At 35.4% G+C, this 19,331-nt stretch overlaps 1 protein-coding gene across 14 annotated transcripts in view; it reads left to right on the top strand.

Moving 5' to 3' along the window:
• The window catches only part of ANKS1B (ankyrin repeat and sterile alpha motif domain containing 1B), a 1,053,015-nt gene that overhangs the window by 424,054 nt on the left and 609,630 nt on the right, over positions 1-19,331 (top strand). For all 14 annotated transcript variants that reach the window (XR_007402223.1, XM_025439286.3, XM_025439282.3 and 11 more), the window contains exon 11: positions 630-766. Coding sequence is in view for 13 of the 14 variants with exons in the window: in XM_025439286.3 (XP_025295071.1) it covers positions 630-766 (137 nt within the window). In the remaining variant the exon portion in view is untranslated. The remainder of the gene's footprint in view (positions 1-629; positions 767-19,331) is intronic.

The raw sequence follows: 19,331 nt of genomic DNA, 5'->3' as shown, positions 1-19,331 counted from the left end.
AACATAATGGAGAGATTTTTGAAATTTCATTCAAGTAGTTTGTTTAAGAAGATGTGCTTATCTGGCTGTGATAGTTTTGTGTCAGTCTACATTGCAAAACTATTGTGCACAAATGTCAATTTTTCCTCAGGTTAATTCACTGGGATGCTTCTTAACAGTTTGATGGATTTCTGGGAAAAGTGATTTGAAGAGGCTTGAATTTGGGTTTTATGACTCAGGGAGATACAAAACTTCCACTTCAATAAAGATCAAAACCCATTTGAAAGATTATGGGGAAAACTTAGCCCAATCATATAAAAAATCATATTCATCTTAATTAAGATGAAGTTTGGGCAATTTGTATAATGTAGTCTTGATAGCTGTGTTGGGTGATCCATCATTAGGAATTAATAATAGTATTCTTCCTTCTTGGAATAATACTACAGAGTATAGTCACCATTCCAAAAGAAAGCAAAGCATTCAATGAACATTATCCTTAAAATATACTTCTGTGCATATTCTTCACTATGATCCTGTAATTGTTACCAGTTTTTAAGTTGAAATCTCAATTTGTGTTGACTAAAGTGATTTCAAGTCTTGAAAGGTAAACTGAGTGATTAGGTTTATGGCAGTTTTATTTTTATTCACAGATAATGCATCTGAGGTAGCAATTACTGCTCCAGGAAATAGTAACCATAGAAACAGCTCGACAGGCCCAACACCTGACTGCTCACCTCCATCCCCTGACACTGCCCTCAAAAATATTGTAAAAGTAATTCGACCTCAGGTAAGTGCCCAGAATGACATCATCTGCAGTAGTGTATATTGTTTTTGAATCATTGCATGTATACTCCTTATATTGCAATGCCTAGAACATTTTATGATCTGCAAGTACATTAAAAAATTTTTTTTTTGCAAATACATTTTTAGATTAAAAGGAAAGACTTAGAGAAGGATGTTTCCCTCCTTGGAAACATCCAAGGAAACATCCTTCCTTGTTCCAAGGAACATCCTTCCTTGGAAAATTCATTATTTTTGGAATAATGAATTTGTATACTACATGAGAAAAACAAGTGAAACTTAGAGAAATGGCTATTTTACATCATTTCCCTTCACGTTTTGATAATCATGCTCCAATTATTGAGCTGTTACATGTTTTCTGAGTTTTCCTGCTACTTTTGTCTTCATTTTCCTGGACATGTTGCATTATTTGTGATCACTTCTCTATCTTCCAAACCAAGTTGTTTTGATAGTTTTCTTTAAATTCTCTATTCCTTATGGTTTACAACTAATTTTGTCTGTGTTTGATAGTGCATCTCTTGTTGCTCCTTATTTGTCTCCAGTGCTCACTTTCTTCTAGCTTGTCTCCCTCTACCTTTTGTTCTTTTTTTTTCAACTTCTCTCACTTGTTTGTATGGGTTTCTTTCTCTCCCCTCTCCTCTTTCAGTTGGATTTCCCAGTAGGCGGTTTGCAGGCAAGCTTTAGAAATATCATTGGAACAAGCTGTTCTGTGATATTTCATTGAAAATAGCACTTATAAAGCTGTTTGCATTACATTTTTGCCAACAGATGGACTCAGAACATGGAATTGGTGGTGTTCTCAACCTGGCTCATTCTGAATGGGCCTCACAAAATCCAAGAGAGGGGGACTTTGGATCCAATCAATGCCATTCACCATCTACTTAGATATATAGTATGAACAAATCCTTGAGCCAATTTGCAAGAGAAATGTCTCTTTTTAGGACTGTTTTGGTCTAAATGAGCAATGATTTGCTTAATATCTTCAATATGATTTATTTTAGTTTATTTTCATTATAATCATCCTCATGAATAAAATGGTATTTTAACTTCATATATTCACTGTAGCTTATAGAACACTTTCACATAAACTGTTTCATTTAACCTTCATTAATTTCAAGGGAATGTCATAGTGTTATGGATAAGGATATTGACACTCTAAAGGGGTGAACTTGTACAACCGATTCAAAGTTCCTTCTCTTTTTTTTCTCAATGTAATAGTTGCCTCTTCCAGTCCTGCTCAGATCTTCTTGCGTTTGTACAACATCTTAATGAGGATGGAGCTCAGGTTCATTCAGGCAAGATAACATTTCACGCAGTGTCCCAACTACTGGAGGAGGAAATGTCTTCATAGATCCCTTCTTTCTTTTCAGAAAAAATTGATCTAGTTCATTTGCTTCAAGAAATAAACCTCACTACAGCCAGATTTAGATGCTAAATGTCACATTTGTCTTCACTGGTTCTCTCATTATATGAAGGTGTTTCTGGTGTTACTGTGCAGTCATTACATTTTCAGCATTTTTAATTACTTAGGTAGGAGGTTATCTTATATATAAATGAGTGTGACGTCCATTACTAAACACATTTTTATATCAACGTAAATTATCTAATGTAAATGCATTTAGTCACCCAATGAATAAAACACAAATTTCTTTCTTTCTGTGTATGTGTAATCTAATAAACTCTAAGAGATCTTACTCTATAAATTCTTCTTTGTATTCTCTGTCATATTTTTATTTTAGTTTATTTTGGTAAATTGAAAAAAGTAGCAGTGGCCAAAAATTCCATTTTGACTTGATTACTTGGTTTTGTCGTTATTAAATGTTTATGAAGGCAACTCATTCCACCTTCTTTTCTTAAATGTTGTAATGATGATTTAGGAAGGGAAAAAATTAAGTGAGAAAGTCAGGAAACTAGGGTGATGGTATTTAAATTTGAGCCAATGCAGCCTGTTAGTATATATGTAATAGGACAGTAGCAGCTAAGGTGTGTACTTGGAAAAGAATATAACCTCAGTTGGGTTACTCTTCCTTTCACCTCAGAGACTTTGGTGCTTTACCTATTTCTTCTTAAGAGTTCTGATCTTCTGGACTCCATATTCATTGTAAAAAGCAGAGAATAGAAAATTCAAGTGGAGGCACCTGGGTGGCTCAGTCGGTTAGGCATCTGCCTTGGCTCAGGTCATGATCCTAGGGTCCTGGGATGCCAGTGTCGGTATCCAACTCCTTGCTCAGTGGGAAGCCTGTTCCTCCTTCCCACTTGTGCTCTGTCTTGCTGTCTTTCACTATCTCTCTCTTTCTCTCTCAAATAAATAAATTTTTTAAAAAGTTCAAATGGAAGTAATTATGAGGGATTTTAAGTAGGACATGTGATTTCAGAAAAAGGCTTGGAGACTAGAGGGTGTGGACGGGGGACAGCTAGATGGAAAAAGTAGTGGACTCCCTGGTGTGTTCTGACAAGTCACAGGTGTGTCAGGGATGGAACACTGTCAAGAGTTTACTGTTCCAAAGAAAAGATAATTATTGGCTAGCTTATATGAGAGCCCATATTTTTGATCACAGGTTTAATCCTCTAAAGTATTTGCTAATTCTGGCTTTATGTGTGGAAATGCAAGAAATGTGAAGTTAGGTTGACTTGCAGTATTCAAACTTTTTTTTTCATTTACTAATTAGACATTAATAACATGGTTGAAATTATTGTTTCACTCTTAAAACTGGTGATGAGCCTTGGAAATAAAAGTATAAGAACAACTCTTATCCATGAATTTACATTTATTTGCCCAGGTATTAGCAGATGTGTTCAGTCTTATTGTGAGAAGAATGACCTAGAATAGATGAGAGATGAAAACAAAACTTTCATCTCATTCAGTGGAGACTTCTTAGACCAAGTTACTTCTCCTTGCCTCATATGCATGTCTTAATGTAATATACTTTTTTTCATAACTCTACCTGTAAATGGAGAATATCCCTTATAACCAAGGAGTCCTTGCTGTCACAATGAGGTAGGCCTGATTACACCTTGCATGTGTTTCTGATTAGTGTGTTAATAACTTGGAAGTTACCAACTTGTGGTGCTTTGTTAAGTTTGATTTTATTTAGCATATTTACTAACTCACTAAGTCACAGCTGTTAGTCCTGTATCTTGCGTTTGATCTTTTTACCTTTGCTCCTTTGGGCTCTTTCATGTCTCAAAATTCTCCAGATTGTGAAGCATTCTATTTTCAATTCACAGAGGCTGAAATATTTATATGCTACTGGTAAACCTTTGTTTCTCTCCAGTATATTGACCCAAAAGGCTGAGTTTCTCTACTTAGATGAATTCACAAGGCTGGGTTTATTTACATATGCTGGAAAATAAAATTATTTTGAAACTTGAGAAAGTACTTCTAAATACTTGAAAAATTATTACTGTTGAATAAATTTTAAGTAAGTCTGTTGAAACACCAAGTTTTCTTCTTTCTACTAATCATATGCTACCTGTAATAAGTTTTTGGGTTTTTTTAAGGTTTTTGTGGTGAAACATCTTTTTCCCCCTAACTGAAGAATAAAACACAATTTGATGAATTTTGACTATTTGTATATGTAAGTGTAACCACTACTCAAGGCAAGATATTAAAACATTATCATCATCCCAGAAAGTTGTTTCAATCAACTATACCCAGTCCCACCTTAGAATAACTCCTTTCTGATTATCATCACCATAGGTTAGGATTGTCTATTCTTAGACTTTATATAAATGGAATCCTACAATGTATGTGTGTTTTATGTATGTCAGTGTCTAACTTCTTTCACTCAACATAGTGTTTTTGGGATTTGCTCATATTGTTCTTTTTTGCTGAACAGTATTCTCCTAGAGCAATATAGTACAATTTATCTCTTTTCCTGTGGATAAATATTTGTGTTTTTCTGCTCTTTACTATTTTGAATGAAAATGTTGTGAATACTAACATTTACATCTTTTATAGCTATGTATTTTCATATAGATACCAAAGAGTAGAATTGTTGGGTCATAGATAGAAGAGTAAATAACTTTATAAGAAACTTCCTTAAAATTTTCCAGAGTAGTTGTCCCATTTTATAATCCCCAACAGAAATGTGTGAGAATTTTAGTTTCTCTACCTTCTCTCAAACATTTGGTGACTTTTAAATTTTTTTTAGTTTAGCCATTCTTATGGGAGTGAAAAGATTTCTCATTAGAGTTTTAATTTGCATTTTTCTGATGACTAATAATGTTGAGCACCTTTTCCTGTGGCTATTGCCCATTCTTAGATCTTTTGAGGCATGCCTATGCAAGTCTTTATAATGCAGTTGTTTAATTTCCCACTTGTTGATTTGTCCTGTAATTCCTAGAGATATGGGTCCTTATCAGGTTTCTGTACTGTAAATATTTTTCCTCAGTGTGTGGTTTGTCTAAATATCTTTAATGGTGACATTGGTGAACAGAATGTTTTAATTCTGGTGATAGCCAGTGTATCAATTTTTTTTTCTTTCATAGTTTGTGCTTTTTGTTTCTTGTCCAGGTTGTGAATATATATATATATATATATATATATATATATATATATATATATACACACACATTTTTTTTTAATAAAAGCTTTCTGGTTCTTGCTTTTATATTTAGTTCTATGATCCATCTCAAATTGTTGTGTGGTGTGAGGTAGGAGTTGAGATTATTTTTTTCCCTACATGGAAAAAAGACTTTCCTGTCCTCATTGAATTGATTTAATACTTTAGTATTGTTTATTACTTTCACTTTCCAATTGTTTGTTGTCAATATATAGAAATGCAATTGAATTTTGTATTATCCTTTTATCGTGCCAGCTGGATAATTTCATTTTAAAAGTTTAGTTTTTAAAAAGAAATACATTTCTTAGAGTTTTGTCTGTCATTGAGATTAATGACAGTTTTACCTCTTTTCTAGTCTTTATATCTTTTGTTTCTTTTCCTTACTGCTGTGCCTATAGTGCAATGGTGTATAGAAGTGGTAAATCCAAAAATCCTTGCCTTATTTTCTAGCTTTGAGGGAAACCATTCAGTATTAAGCATAATATCAATTATAAATTTTTATATGTACCATTCTACTCCTAGTTTGCTGAGTTTTTAGCATAAAAGGGTGTTGATTTTTTTTTAACTTTTTCTATATATATTTAGCTAATCATATCATTTTTTTCTCCTTTTTTCTGTTGATGTAATAAGTTAATTGTTTTATTATAAATGTTAATTCAACTTTGCGTTTCTGGGATAAATACCACTTGGTTATGATGTTTTATACTTTTTCTGTGGTATTTGATTCAAAAGGCAATTTGGATAAAGCTTTAGTGTGTAGAGAGATGGATTAGATGTAAGGGAGTCAAAGATGACTAATGATTTGAGCCCAGTTGGCTGGGATTTTGAAATGATATAGGTATAGGAAAGACTTGAGCAAAAGTTCATTTTGATGAAGGAGAAAGATGATAAATTTGGCTTTGTAAACATATTGAGTGTGGGGTATGATATACAAATTAGGAATACTGGAGTGGAGCTCTGATGAGAGAATTGGAGCTTAAGGTGAAGATTTTATAGTCAGTTATAGAATTTGATGGTGAAAGGAAATAGTACCAAAGATAGGGTGCTAGGAAATATTTACACTTAAGCAATATAATATTTGTCGAACACCTAATATATTTAATTTTCATAGTATTTTAGAATTGATATTATTATTTTAATTTTATAGATGAAGAAATTGAGAAGGGAGAAGTTTAATAACTTCACATATACTTCAGGAAGGCCTTAGTAAGAGAGAAGGAGCACTGAGAGATATAAAAAAGACAAAACATTACCATGAATATAAAGGGAAAAAAGAAAGTTGAAGAAGAGATTAGTCAAATTGTCAAAAATCATAGAGTGATGATGTAAAAGACAGATCGAAATGTCACTTTATTTGGTGGTTTTGAGGGCAAAGGCCTTCAAGAATGCAGAAAAGGTAGAAGCTTAAAATGGGGATTGTTGAAGAGTTGGGGAAAAAGCAATGCGTTGATTGCAGATTATTCTTTTGAATAGTTTGGTGGTAAAAGGAAAGAAAGTAATATGGCAGTGTGTTGAAGGAAAGGCAAAGTTGAGGAAAGAGTTTTTCTTTTATTTTGGATGCAGGAAATTAAACTTGGTTGTAGAAAATGGGAAAGAGGAAACTAAAAGTTAATTGGAGAGATAGAAGTGATAAGGACTGAAATGTTAAATTTTATAATAGGAGGAGTGACTAAATGCAATTAGCTTCAAACTTCAAATATTCTTGGCATTACTGGATGCAGGAGATACTTTGGGTAAAGCATTAGTTGTTAGAGTACTGGATTCTTGAGCTGTGCTCTTGGTGGTGGTTTTAGTCAGATGATTTTTTTCCCCGCTTCTTTCTTCTGTTTTATGACACATATCAAGTGTAAAATGACAGAAGAGGGTGTTCAGGAAATGGCCCTAGGTGAAGGCAGAGAAAGAGTCTATTGTTAGCACAATATTAGAAATCCTCAAAACATGTACTTAATATTGAACATTATAATAACATTTTAGTGAAGGTAAGTAGATGTTAACAGGAAGTCAACCTGAAAAATAGGAAAGTTCTGATATCTTGAAGTGTCCCTGGTACTATCCAGATCTTACCTCATAGTTTAAATTCTATCCCTCATACTTTAAATTCCATCCTAAGTGGAATTCAACACAATGAAATGACTGCAGGGTGCATTCTTTTGCAGCTAGTGAGGGACCCTATCAAAAAGAAGCAAACAGGCCATAGAGGTAAAGAAAAGAAAAAGTCAAGGGGTCAGTTATTCTTTTTTTTTTTAAATTTTTTTTTATTATTTATTTATGATAGTCATACAGAGAGAGAGAGAGAGGCAGAGACACAGGCAGAGGGAGAAGCAGGCTCCATGCACCGGGAGCCCGACGTGGGACACGATCCCAGGTCTCCAGGATCGCGCCCTGGGCCAAAGGCAGGCGCCAAACCGCTGGGCCACCCAGGGATCCCCTCTTTTTTTTTTTTAATAATAAATTTATTTTTTATTGATGTTCAATTTGGCAACATACAGAATAACACCCAGTGCTCATACCGTCAAGCGCCCCCCTCAGTGCCCGTCACCCATTCGCCCTCACCTCCCGCCCTCCTCCCCCTCCACCACCCCTAGTTCGTTTCCCAGAGTTAGGAGTCTTCCATGTTCTGTCTCCCTTTCTGATATTTCCCACACATTTCTTCTCCCTTCCCTTATATTCCCTTTCACTGTTATTTATATTCTCCAAATGAATGAGAACATATAATGTTTGTCCTTCTCTGATTGACTTATTTCACTCAGCATAATACCCTCCAGTTCCATCCACGTCGAAGCAAATGGTGGGTATTTGTCGTTTCTAATGAATGAGTAATATTCCATTGTATACATAAACCATATCTTCTTTATCCATTCATCTTTCAATGGACACCGAGGCTCCTTCCACAGTTTGGCTATTGTGGACATTGCTGCTAGAAACATCGGGGTGCAGGTGTCCCGGCGTTTCATTGCATCTGTATCTTTGGGGTAAATCCCCAACGGTGCAATTGCTGGGTCGTAGGGCAGGTCACATTCCCACCAACAGTGTAAGAGGGTTCCCTTTTCTCCACATCCTCTCCAACATTTGTGGTTTCCTGCCTTGTTAATTTTCCCCATTCCCACTGCTGTGAGGTGGTATCTTATTGTGATTTTGATTTGTATTTCCCTGATGACAAGTGATGCAGAGCATTTTCTCATGTGCATGTTGGCCATGTCTATGTCTTCCTCTGTGAGATTTCTGTTCATGTCTTTTGGGGCCAGTTATTCTAACGAGACTGAGGAAGATAGATTTGAAAAAGATGAACTGCTTCTGAATTCCTACCCATGATGGACCCTGTTTAGATCAGGTGATAATTCAACTGAAGAAAATAAATATTTTGGATATTCTTCTGGATTTTGTGTGGGCTTAATGAGCTAATAATAAGTTAATGATAAACCATGCTATCTCTCTTCAATTATGGGGTTGCATAAAAACCTTGCCAAATCTAGAATAACATTTTACTGGGCACTGTAGGGTTATAGAATACATATGCTAAATTTTAAAATTAGAAATGAGAGTGGGTATGTAAAGAGCAGAGGCATGTAACTCAGAAAGAGTACAAAACATTGTATTGGGTTGCCACAAAAATAGATAAGGAATAAAGAGATCTTCAAAGAGATAATCTTTTCAAAATATATTTTTTATTATTGAGTATTGAGCCATTTATTTTTATTAGTGAGTCTGTGTTCATTTATTTCTTCTAAAAACTCTGCAAGGTAGGTACTGTTTTCTTTATTTCACTGATTGGGGCTGAGACTTAGAAGGTTGAATAATTCACAGTGTTACATAGCCAGTGACTGGAAGAGCTCTGGTCTCCTCACTCCAGTAGCCTGTTAATGTTAACTAGCTCATTGGGGAGAAAATAATCAAGGTGAAATATTGATATTCCAAAGGGTTTATGAAGTTTAGGACGAGAATAATAGATTGGAAAAAGGAAGAAGAGCAGAAACATAGATGGCAACAGTTTGTACCCCAAAATTGGGAAGCAAAGAAGACTATATTCAATAATTAGGAGTCTTGCCACCAAAGGCAAGTGAATAAAGGTTAAAAGTACAAATATAAGAACATAATCTTAGATGAAACAAAGAACAATTTGGAAAGGGGGAAGAGATTAAGAGAGAAGTCTGTGGCCCTGACAATTGACCAGTAGCCCTTGACAAATTAGGATTTCCTGGGAAGCTTTAAATAAATAAATAAATAAATAAATAAATAAATAAATAAATAAAAAGTCTAGGCCTAACCCCAGAAGCAATTAAATCAATAACTCTAGAGGCAAATATTTTTTAATCTGGTATTCTTGTATAGGCTATAGACGGTCCATGAAACTCATGGAATCATATGCAAAATTTTGCTTGTAGGTGACTTTTTCTGGGGATTAAATTCTAGTCATACCTATGTCATAGACCTACCCTCTGTGTAACCTTTATGACCTTCAATTTGTCAGTTAAGTGAGAGTGGTATTTGCCTTACATGGCTACCTAGTAAAACTCAAATAAGATAAAATGTGTCGTAGTGTGGTGTAAATTGTAAAGCTATAGGGTGACCCATTTTGTTATCATAGTGGTGATTAAATCATGTTTGCCCACATTTGAAATACAACCTTTGAGGGACAATCTTCCTACTCCTATGGTCTCATCTACAAGTAGGTCTGATGATAGCAACCTTGGTTTCAACACATGTATGTGAGAGCCTTTTAAAGTTTCTCAAATCATTTGAATCTACCTAGGATGATGCTGGCTAAATATGGGGTGATCACTACCTCCAGCATTTCATTTTTTAGAGTTCTGCTTAAGAGAGCCATAGAAAGTATAGACTCCTGAGATTTAGGGTAGGCAGTCGGGATAAGAATGCATGGATGAAATATATTCTCTGGGGAAAATTTCCTTAAAAAATAAAATATCTGCCAGATAGTAGCATTGGTATAACTGCCTTAAATGTCTTAAGTAGCAGACTAGAATTTGAAATCTAGTCTCATCTCTCCTATTAGGTCTCCTGTTAATGACTTGCCCTGGGTAAAGTTAAAAGCCCCCAGTTACCTCTGCCTTTAAATTCATGGAAACCTATTTGACCACATAATGAATAGTATATCTAATGTATACAACTGAAGCTGATCACTTCAATTTCCTAACAACTGAAGCTGATCACTTCAATTTCCTAACCTGGTGTTTTCTAATATTGTGGAATTTAGCTGTGAAAGCACCACAGAGTACTTTGTTGCTTTATTTATTCATTAATTTAATAGATATAGTTGAGTGCTTACTGTATGCTGAGTGTCTTAAGTGGAGATTTGAATATGAAAATGATGTAAAGGAATGGTGAATCAATTGAGGGAGACTGTATTCTAAACAGATAATGCTTGGAATTCACTGAATGCTCCTGGGGCTCATTCTCCGACCTTTTCTCTTCTCAGTCTACTCCCACTCTCTATGTACCCACATCCAGTTCCAGAGCTTTAAATACTATCTATATGTGGATGACTCCTAAATTTCTATCTCCAGCTTCAACCACTTTCCTGAACTCTTGGCCCATATCCAGCCAGCTACTCTAAATCTTAGTTGATTAAAGAATATTTTAAGCTTAGCATGTGTAGCATTAAACTTTGCATTTCACTTAATGGCAGTCCGGGCTAAACGAATTGACTCCATCCTTGATTCTTTTCTTTCTCTCACATCCCCATATCCAATCCAACAGAAAACCCTCTAGACCTATTCCTAAAGTGTGGCACAGGACCCCCTGGCAGTTTCCCAGACCCTTTCAGAAGTTCTATGAGGTCAAAACTATCTTCATAATAATACAGAGACATTTTGCTTTTTTCACTCTTATTTGTAAGTGAGTGCTCCATAGAGTTTTCCATTGTTGCACCATGACATGCAGTGGCATCACGGCTCTGATGTCTAATGAAATGTCTACTTTTATATTCTTAGGTTTTAAAAGTATCTCGGGTTTAGTTTTTAATGTATTAAATATTTACAGATATGACCCTCATGAACAAAAACTTTTTAGTATTCTCAATAATTTTTAAAGGTGTGAAAGTGTCCTGAGATCAAAGTTTAAAATTTGCCCTCTGATTTCCCTTTCAAAATATTTCTTGACTTGGGACCCTCTTACCATCTGTTCTCTGTCACTTTCCTATAAACCATTAACATCTCTTGCCTGAATTTTTGAAAAAGTCTCTTTCTTTGAAAAAGTCTCTTTCTTTGAAAAAGTCTCTTTCTTTGAAAAAGTCTCCTATTCCTGGCATTGACTATTGTACCCTTATTGTGCTTTTGCAAATTGGCAGATAGACTTTTATAAATTAGATCATGTTAATTCACCTGCCCGACCTTACAATGTCTCCTCCCCTCAGTCAGTGTAAAGGTGTACAGTACCTTAAATAACTTTATTTAATCTTGTGATCTATCTTCTGCTATTCTCTACCTACTTCATTTTTGCCAGCCTTCCCATCTTGCCTGCATTACCTCGGATAAGCCAAACAGTTCCTGCCTTAGGAATTTTGTTCTCATCATTCACTTGTCTGGAATGTGTTTCTCCCAGAGACTTCATGGCTCATTGTCTTTCTTTGTTCAGGTCTTTCAGATGCCACCTTATCAGAGAGACCTTCTCTGAGCACTGAATATAATAAAGTAGCCATAACTTTACTTTCTGTCTCCTTTATAGCATTTTTCTCCCCTGAATTAGTATTTGTATGTTGGTTGTTCAGTGTCTTCTTCCCCATTTGAATGGATGTTCCATGTTGTATTATGATGATGATTAATTCAGTGTTCAATCCCCGCACCTAGAACAGCACCTGGTATGTAATTGGTGGTCAATAGATATATCTGAATAAATTAAGTGAGTGTGGTTGGGTAAAGGGCAGTGAAAACTATTTTAGGAAGAGGGTACTCAAATCAAACTTATATTTGAATAAGAATTTGTTAAATGAAATGGTAGATATACAGTCCAGGGATAAGGATAGGAGGAGCAAGGCATTTATAATTTTTTTACTTAAAAAAATATTTTATTTATTTTTTCATAAGGGACACAGAGAGAGAGGCAGAGACACAGGCAGAGGGAAAAGCAGGCTCCATGCAGGGAACCCAATGTGGGACTTGATCCAAGGACCCCAGGATCACGACCTGAGCCAAAGGCAGATGCTTAATTGCTGAGCCACCCGGTGTCCCTATAATGTTTTTTTACTTAATACTATGCCAAATTCACTAGGTATTATAATAAATCAAAAAGTCCCCACCAGATGTTTTACCCCCTTCCCCATAATCGTCATGTCCTAATCTCTCTGGAGCACTCATTCTGAATAACAATCTGGGGGATAAGAGAAGTTTCCATGGTCAAATATGTTGAGGGAGTACAGGGTTAAATACTTTTCTTCACTGAAAGATTCTTTATAGCTTTCCCCTACAACCACCCTGGAAACCCATTAATATTTTTCACAACTAGTGATCCACAAAACACAATTTGGGAAACATGATCTAGGTCATTGGATATACTTCTTTACAACTGACTCTAGCAATTCCATTTTGGTTAGATTTTTCCACTCATTCTGCACAAGTTCATACTGTTGAGAAAGGGAACATGCTGACTCAGCAATAAATATGTGTCGTTCATTTAGCGTGATCAAAGTGATACCTATACACTCTACTTAATCCTCTGAGCAACCATGTGAAATGATAGGACCATTTTGATTCCTATTTCATGTATGAGGAAAAGTAAAGTTAGTACACTGTATATTGTACTGTGTTGAAAAAATGAGTTTTAAATCAATGGTGTTAAATGACTGAAAAACAAGTAATTAGAAGGATCTATATTTTTCACTGTATTTTTCAATATAGAAGGATCTATATTTTCATTCTTACTAAAATACAGTATTATTTTAACACAATTCTATTTTACATTGATTGAATTTGAGTCAGAAAGTTTGTTTCAATCATTATGTGGGTACTATGAAGTATAAAAAAGTTTACATAGTAGATTTCAGGAGACAAATTAACTACACTTCTTTCTTTCTCTACCACATTCAGAACCAAGTGAGAAATGATTGCAGAAGTTGGGCAGATTAAAATCAAATGTCATAATTTTTTATTATTGCTGATAGAACTGATTGGACAGTGTGATTCTAGATACGTCGCCAAGTGTGCTTGCTATAACTTTGCCCCTAAATTAAACACATATCTACCCCATCACTGGCAATCTGCAGGATGATTTTGCTATGAAAGAGCAAAGAATGTATACATTATGCTGATATGTTAGGGGAAAGTGCTCTAAGATGAGGCTGGGGAAGATGGGGAACCAAGCAGATCTCAGTATGAATTGTAGATTTTAATCCATGTGCAACTAGAGGCCAGTGAAGAGTTTTAAACAAGGATGTGACGTGATTTGATTTACATTTTAAAAAGATACTCTGACTAGAGAATACTTTATGTAGAGCAATCAAAAGCAGGGGAAATAATTAGAGTTTTGTGGTTGCCTAAGACAGAGAGTGCAGTTGTTTAGATCAGGGTGGTAAAGTGAAGGTATAGAGAAGTGGATGGTTTTGAGACACTTTTCAAAGCAGAACCTATGCTACTTACTGTTGAGTTGAATTCAGAGGATATAGGATATAAATCAAGCCTGTCTAGGTTTATGGCTGTAAGAATTATGACATTTACTAAAATGGTGAAACCTAGGGGTTTTTGTATGTTTTGTTTTGGAGTTGCTGGGAATGGGGAGCAAGAATCAAAGTTGTGTTTTGGCTACATAAAATTTGAGGTAAGGAAATACTTCTAGACGGGAAGTAGATGGTTAGATATAAGTGTTTCTAGTCCTTCCACTGTGTACCTTAAGCATTGTATGTATACTTCTATATTATTTTTATATGGATATTGTAAAAGTCTATGCATCAAAAAGATGATAAAATTTTATGGAAAGCATATTAATTGCATTACTCATTATAAAAGCAGAAATTGAAAATGATCCCTAACTAGTCTATAAAATTCCTCTTTAACACCCAGTACTCATCCCATCAAGCACCCCCCTCAGTGCCCGTCACCCAGTCACCCCCACCCCCGCCCACCTCCCCTTCCACCACCCCTAGTTCGTTTCCCAGAGTTAGGAGTCTCTCATGTTCTATCTCCCTTTCTGATATTTCCCACTCATTTGCTCTCCTCTCCCCTTTATTCCCTTTCACTATTTTTTATATTCCCCAAATGAATGAGAACATATAATGTTTGTCCTTCTCCGATTGACTTATTTCACTCAGCATAATACCCTCCAGTTCCATCCACATCGAAGCAAATGGTGGGTATTTGTCATTTCTAATGGCTGAGTAATATTCCATTGTATACATAAACCACATCTTCTTTATCCATTCATCTTTCTATGGACACCGAGGCTCCTTCCCGGTTTGGCTATTGTGGACATTGCTGCTAGAAACATTGGGGTGCAGGTGTCCCAGCATTTCAATGCATCTGTATCTTTGGGGTAAATCCCCAGCATGCAATTGCTGGGTCGTAGGGCAGGTCTATTTTTAACTCTTTGAGGAACCTCCACACAGTTTTCCAGAGTGGCTGCACCAGGTCACATTCCCACCAACAGTGTAAGAGGGTTCCCTTTCTCCACATCCTCTCCAACATTTGTGGTTTCCTGCCTTGTTAATTTTCCCCATTCTCACTGGTGTGAGGTGGTATCTCATTGTGGTTTTGATTTGTATTTCCCTGATGGCAAGTGATGCAGAGCATTTTCTCATGTGCATGTTGGCCATGTCTATGTCTTCCTCTGTGAGATTTCTCTTCATGTCTTTTGCCCATTTCATGATTGGATTGTTTGTTTCTTTGCTGTTGAGTTTAATAAGTTCTTTATAGATCTTGGATACTGGTCCTTTATGATATGTCATTTGCAAATATCTTCTCCCATTCTGTAGGTTGTCTTTTAGTTTTGTTGACTGTATCTTTTGCTGTGCAGAAGCTTCTTATCTTGATGAAGTCGCAATAGTTCATTTTTGCTTTTGTTTCTCTTGCCTTCGTGGATGTATCTTGCAAGAAGTTACTGTGGCCAAGTTCAAAAAAGGGTGTTGCCTGTGTTCTCCTCTAGTATTTTGATGGAATCTTGTCTCAATTTAGATCTTTCATCCATTTTGAGTTTATCTTTGTGCAGCACTATTTTTTAAACTTTTTTTTTAATCAAACTATAGACGACAAGCAATGGTATATTTGTTTCGGGTGTGCAACATGGTAATTTGACAATTCTATAGTTTATACAATAATGTTCGCAATAACTGTAGTTACCGTAGAGCATTATCACAATGTGATTGACTATATTTCTTATGCTATACTTTTTATCACCCTCCTTATTTATTTTATAACTGGAAGTGTGTACCTCTTAATCCCCTTCACCTATTTTGCTTATCCCCTCACACCCTTCCCTTCTGGCAACTCCCTGTTCATTCTCTGCTTCTGTTTCTTTTTTGTTTGTTCTTTTGGTTTTTTTGTTTGTTTGTTTTGTTTTTTGTATTCCACGTTTAAGTGAAATTAAATAATATTTATCTTTCTGTGTCTGACTTATTTCAGTGCATAATATCCTCTAGGTCCATCCAAGTGCTGTAAATGGCAAGATTTCATTCTTTTTCATGCCTGAATAATATTATATTATGTATATATACATGTTTTTATCAGTTTATCAATAGATGGGCACTTAGATTGTCTTCATATCCTGGCTATTATAAATAATGCTAAAATGAACATAGGGGTGCATATATCCATTTGATTTGGTATTTTCATTTTCTTTGGATAGATACCCTGAAGTAGAATTGTTTAATTTTTTGAAGAATTCTGTACTATTTTCCATAGTAGTTGCACCAATTGACATTTCCATCAATAGTCCACAAGAGTTCTCTTTTTTCCACAGCTTCACAGTGCTTGTTATTTTTTGTCTTTGGGTAATAGCCATTCTGACTGGTGTGAGGTGATATCTCATGGTGGTTTTGATATGCATTTTCCTGATGATTAGTGGTTTTCAGCATCTTCTTATGTGTCTTTGCCACTTATATGTCTTCTTTGGAAAAATATCTATTCAAGACCTCTACCCATTTCTTAATCAGATTGCTTATTTTTTTGGTAATAAGTTTTATAAGCTCTTATATTTTGGATATCAAACCATTTTAACAATATTAATTCTTCTGACCCATGAACATGGTATAGTTTTCCATTTAATTCCATTAACCATTATCTTTGATTTATTTTATCACTATGTTTTAGCTTTAAGTTTCAAAGTACAGGTCTTTCATTCCTTACTCAAATTTATTCCTAGTTATTTTTCTTTAATGCAATCATAAACAGGATTATTTTAATTTCTCTTTCTGATAAGTCAATATTAGTTAAAGGCATGCAACCAGGGGAGCGGAGTTAAGGTGGAGGAGAAATAGGGGACCCTAATTTCATCTGGTCCTGAACCGCTGTGGGGTCTGGCGACCACTTTTCAAGCAGGGGCCCAGCAAGAGGCAGAACCTCATCAAGACTCACCTACTTCCCCTGGGAGGAGTGGCCTGGGTGTGCACCATAGGAGTCTGTAAAGTTTGGACACTTGAAACTTGGTCACATGCCTGAGATAAAAACACTTGGTCACAGGCTGGGTAAATAGAAACCCGGAAGATAAGAGTGATTGACTGCTTTTCTGTGAGGGCTCACTGAAGAGTGGGGGTTGGGAACTTTCAGCTCCGGGGCTAGAGATCCTGCGCCACCATTTTCGTCCCCCACAAAGGCTCCAGAGCCAGGTACACTGAGCCAGCAGAAACTTCAGTCTAATACCAAGTTTACCGATCATATAGAGCTGCAAAACTCCAGCTCTTGGAGAAAGAAGTATCTAGCATTCATGGTTTTTCTTACAGTTTTTTAGTCCTTTGGTTTTATATCTTATTTTCCTTTTCAGCTATTTTCTTATTTTATTAATTTTTTTTAAAATTTTCATCCTTATGTTTTTTTGTAAATATTTTTCATTTTTGGCTACCTCTCATTGTATTCAAGTGTATTTTTGCATATATGTAAGTTTTTCTTTCTTTCCTATTTTGGGATCTAGCTTCTTCTAACAAACAGACCAGGAACTAATTTATTGTTTTGTTCTGTTCAATTTCTTGTTTGACTTTATTCTCATTTTTTTCTTTTCCTTTGGTTTCTGTTCTCTTCTGATTTATGTAATGTATATTTTTCTGGTATCATAGTTGCTATTTTTGTATTTTCTCTATCTTTCATCTATTCTTTACTGGACATAATGACTAGATGAAATAATTCACCTCCCAAAAAAGAGAACAACAGGCAGTACTCACTTCCAGGGATATAAGTAAGATGTCAGAGCTAGAATTCAAAATGATTATAAAGACACTAGCTAGGCTTGAAGAAAGCATAGAAGACACCAGAGAATCCGTTACTGGAGAAATAAAAGAACTAAAATTTAATCAGGTCAAAATTTTTTAAAAAAGGCTATTAATGAGATGCAATAAAAAATGGAGGCTCTAACTGCTAAGATAAATGAGGCAAAAGAGAGAGTCAGTGAATTATAAAACAAAATGATGGAGAATAAGGAAGCTGAGAAAAAGAGATAAGCAACTACTGGATCATGAGAGGAGGATTCAAGAGATTGAAAATACCATAAAGCAATATGGGATTAGAATATTACAATTGGGTCCCAAAGGAAGAGGAAAGAGAGAGGAGCAGAAGGTTTATTTGAACAAATTATAACTGAGAACTTCCCTAATCTAAAGAAACAGCCTTTCAAGTCCAGGAGGCACAGAGAACGTCCCCCTCAAAATCAATAAAAATAGGTCAACACCTTGACATATAATAGTAAAGATTGCAAATTTCAGAGATAAGAAAGAGAGAAAGAAAGAAGAAAGAAAGAAAGAAGAAAGAAAGAAAAGAAAGAAAAAAAGAAAGAAAAGAAAGAAAGAAAGGAAAGAAAGAAAGAAAAAATCCTAAGAGATCCTTAACCTACCAGGCTAGAAATATAAGGCTGGCGGCAGACCTGTTCACCAAGACCTGGCAGGTGAGAAAGGACAGGCATGATACATTCAAGGTGCTAAATGAGAAAAATATGCAGCAAAGAATACTTTATCCAGTGACTGTCATTCAAAATAGAAGGAGAGATAAAAATCTTCCAGGACAAACAGAAACTAAACAATAAAGCGATCACTAAACCAGTCGTGCAAGAAATATTAAAAGGGATCAGTTAAGCAAAGAGAGAATCCCCAAATAACAAAGACCAGAAAGGGACAGAGACAATATAAAGAAACAAAGATGGGACACCTGGGTGGCTCAGTGGTTTAGCGCCTGTCTTCAGCCCAAGGCATGATCCTGGGTTCTCGGGATCAAGTCCCACATTAGGCTCCCTGCACGGAGCCTGCTTCTCCCTCTGCCTATGTCTCTACCTCTCTCTCCCTGTGTCTCTCATGAATAAATAAAAATAAAATCTTAAAAAAAAAAAGAAACAATGACTTTACAGTTAATACAATGGAACTAAATTCATATCTTTTAGTAGTCATTCTAAATGTAAATGGGCTAAATGCCCCAATCAAAAGACACAAGGTATCATATTGGATTAAAAAAATAAGACACATTGATATGCTATCTACAGGAGACTCATTTTAGACCCAAAGACATCTCCAGATTGAAAGTGAGGAGGTGGAGAATGATTTATCATGCTAATAGACATCAAAAGAAGGCTGGAGTAGCAATCCTTATATTAGACAAATTAGACTTTAAAACAAAGACTGGAAAAGAGATGAAGAATAATACTATAACATAATAAAATGGTCTATCCCACAAGAAGACCTAACAATTATAAATATTTGAGCCCCTAACTTGGGGGCAAACAAATATATAAACCAATTAATAACAAAATTAAAGAAACTCATTGATAATAATACATTAATAGTAGAGGACATTAAGTCACCCACTCACAGCAGTGGATAGATAATTTAAGCAGAAAATCAATAAGGAGACA

Source organism: Canis lupus, chromosome 15, assembly GCF_003254725.2.
Source record: "Canis lupus dingo isolate Sandy chromosome 15, ASM325472v2, whole genome shotgun sequence".
NCBI lineage: Eukaryota > Metazoa > Chordata > Mammalia > Carnivora > Canidae > Canis > Canis lupus.
The sequence above is the reverse complement of the archived record's forward strand: the minus strand, read 5'-3'. Positions and strand labels throughout refer to the sequence as shown.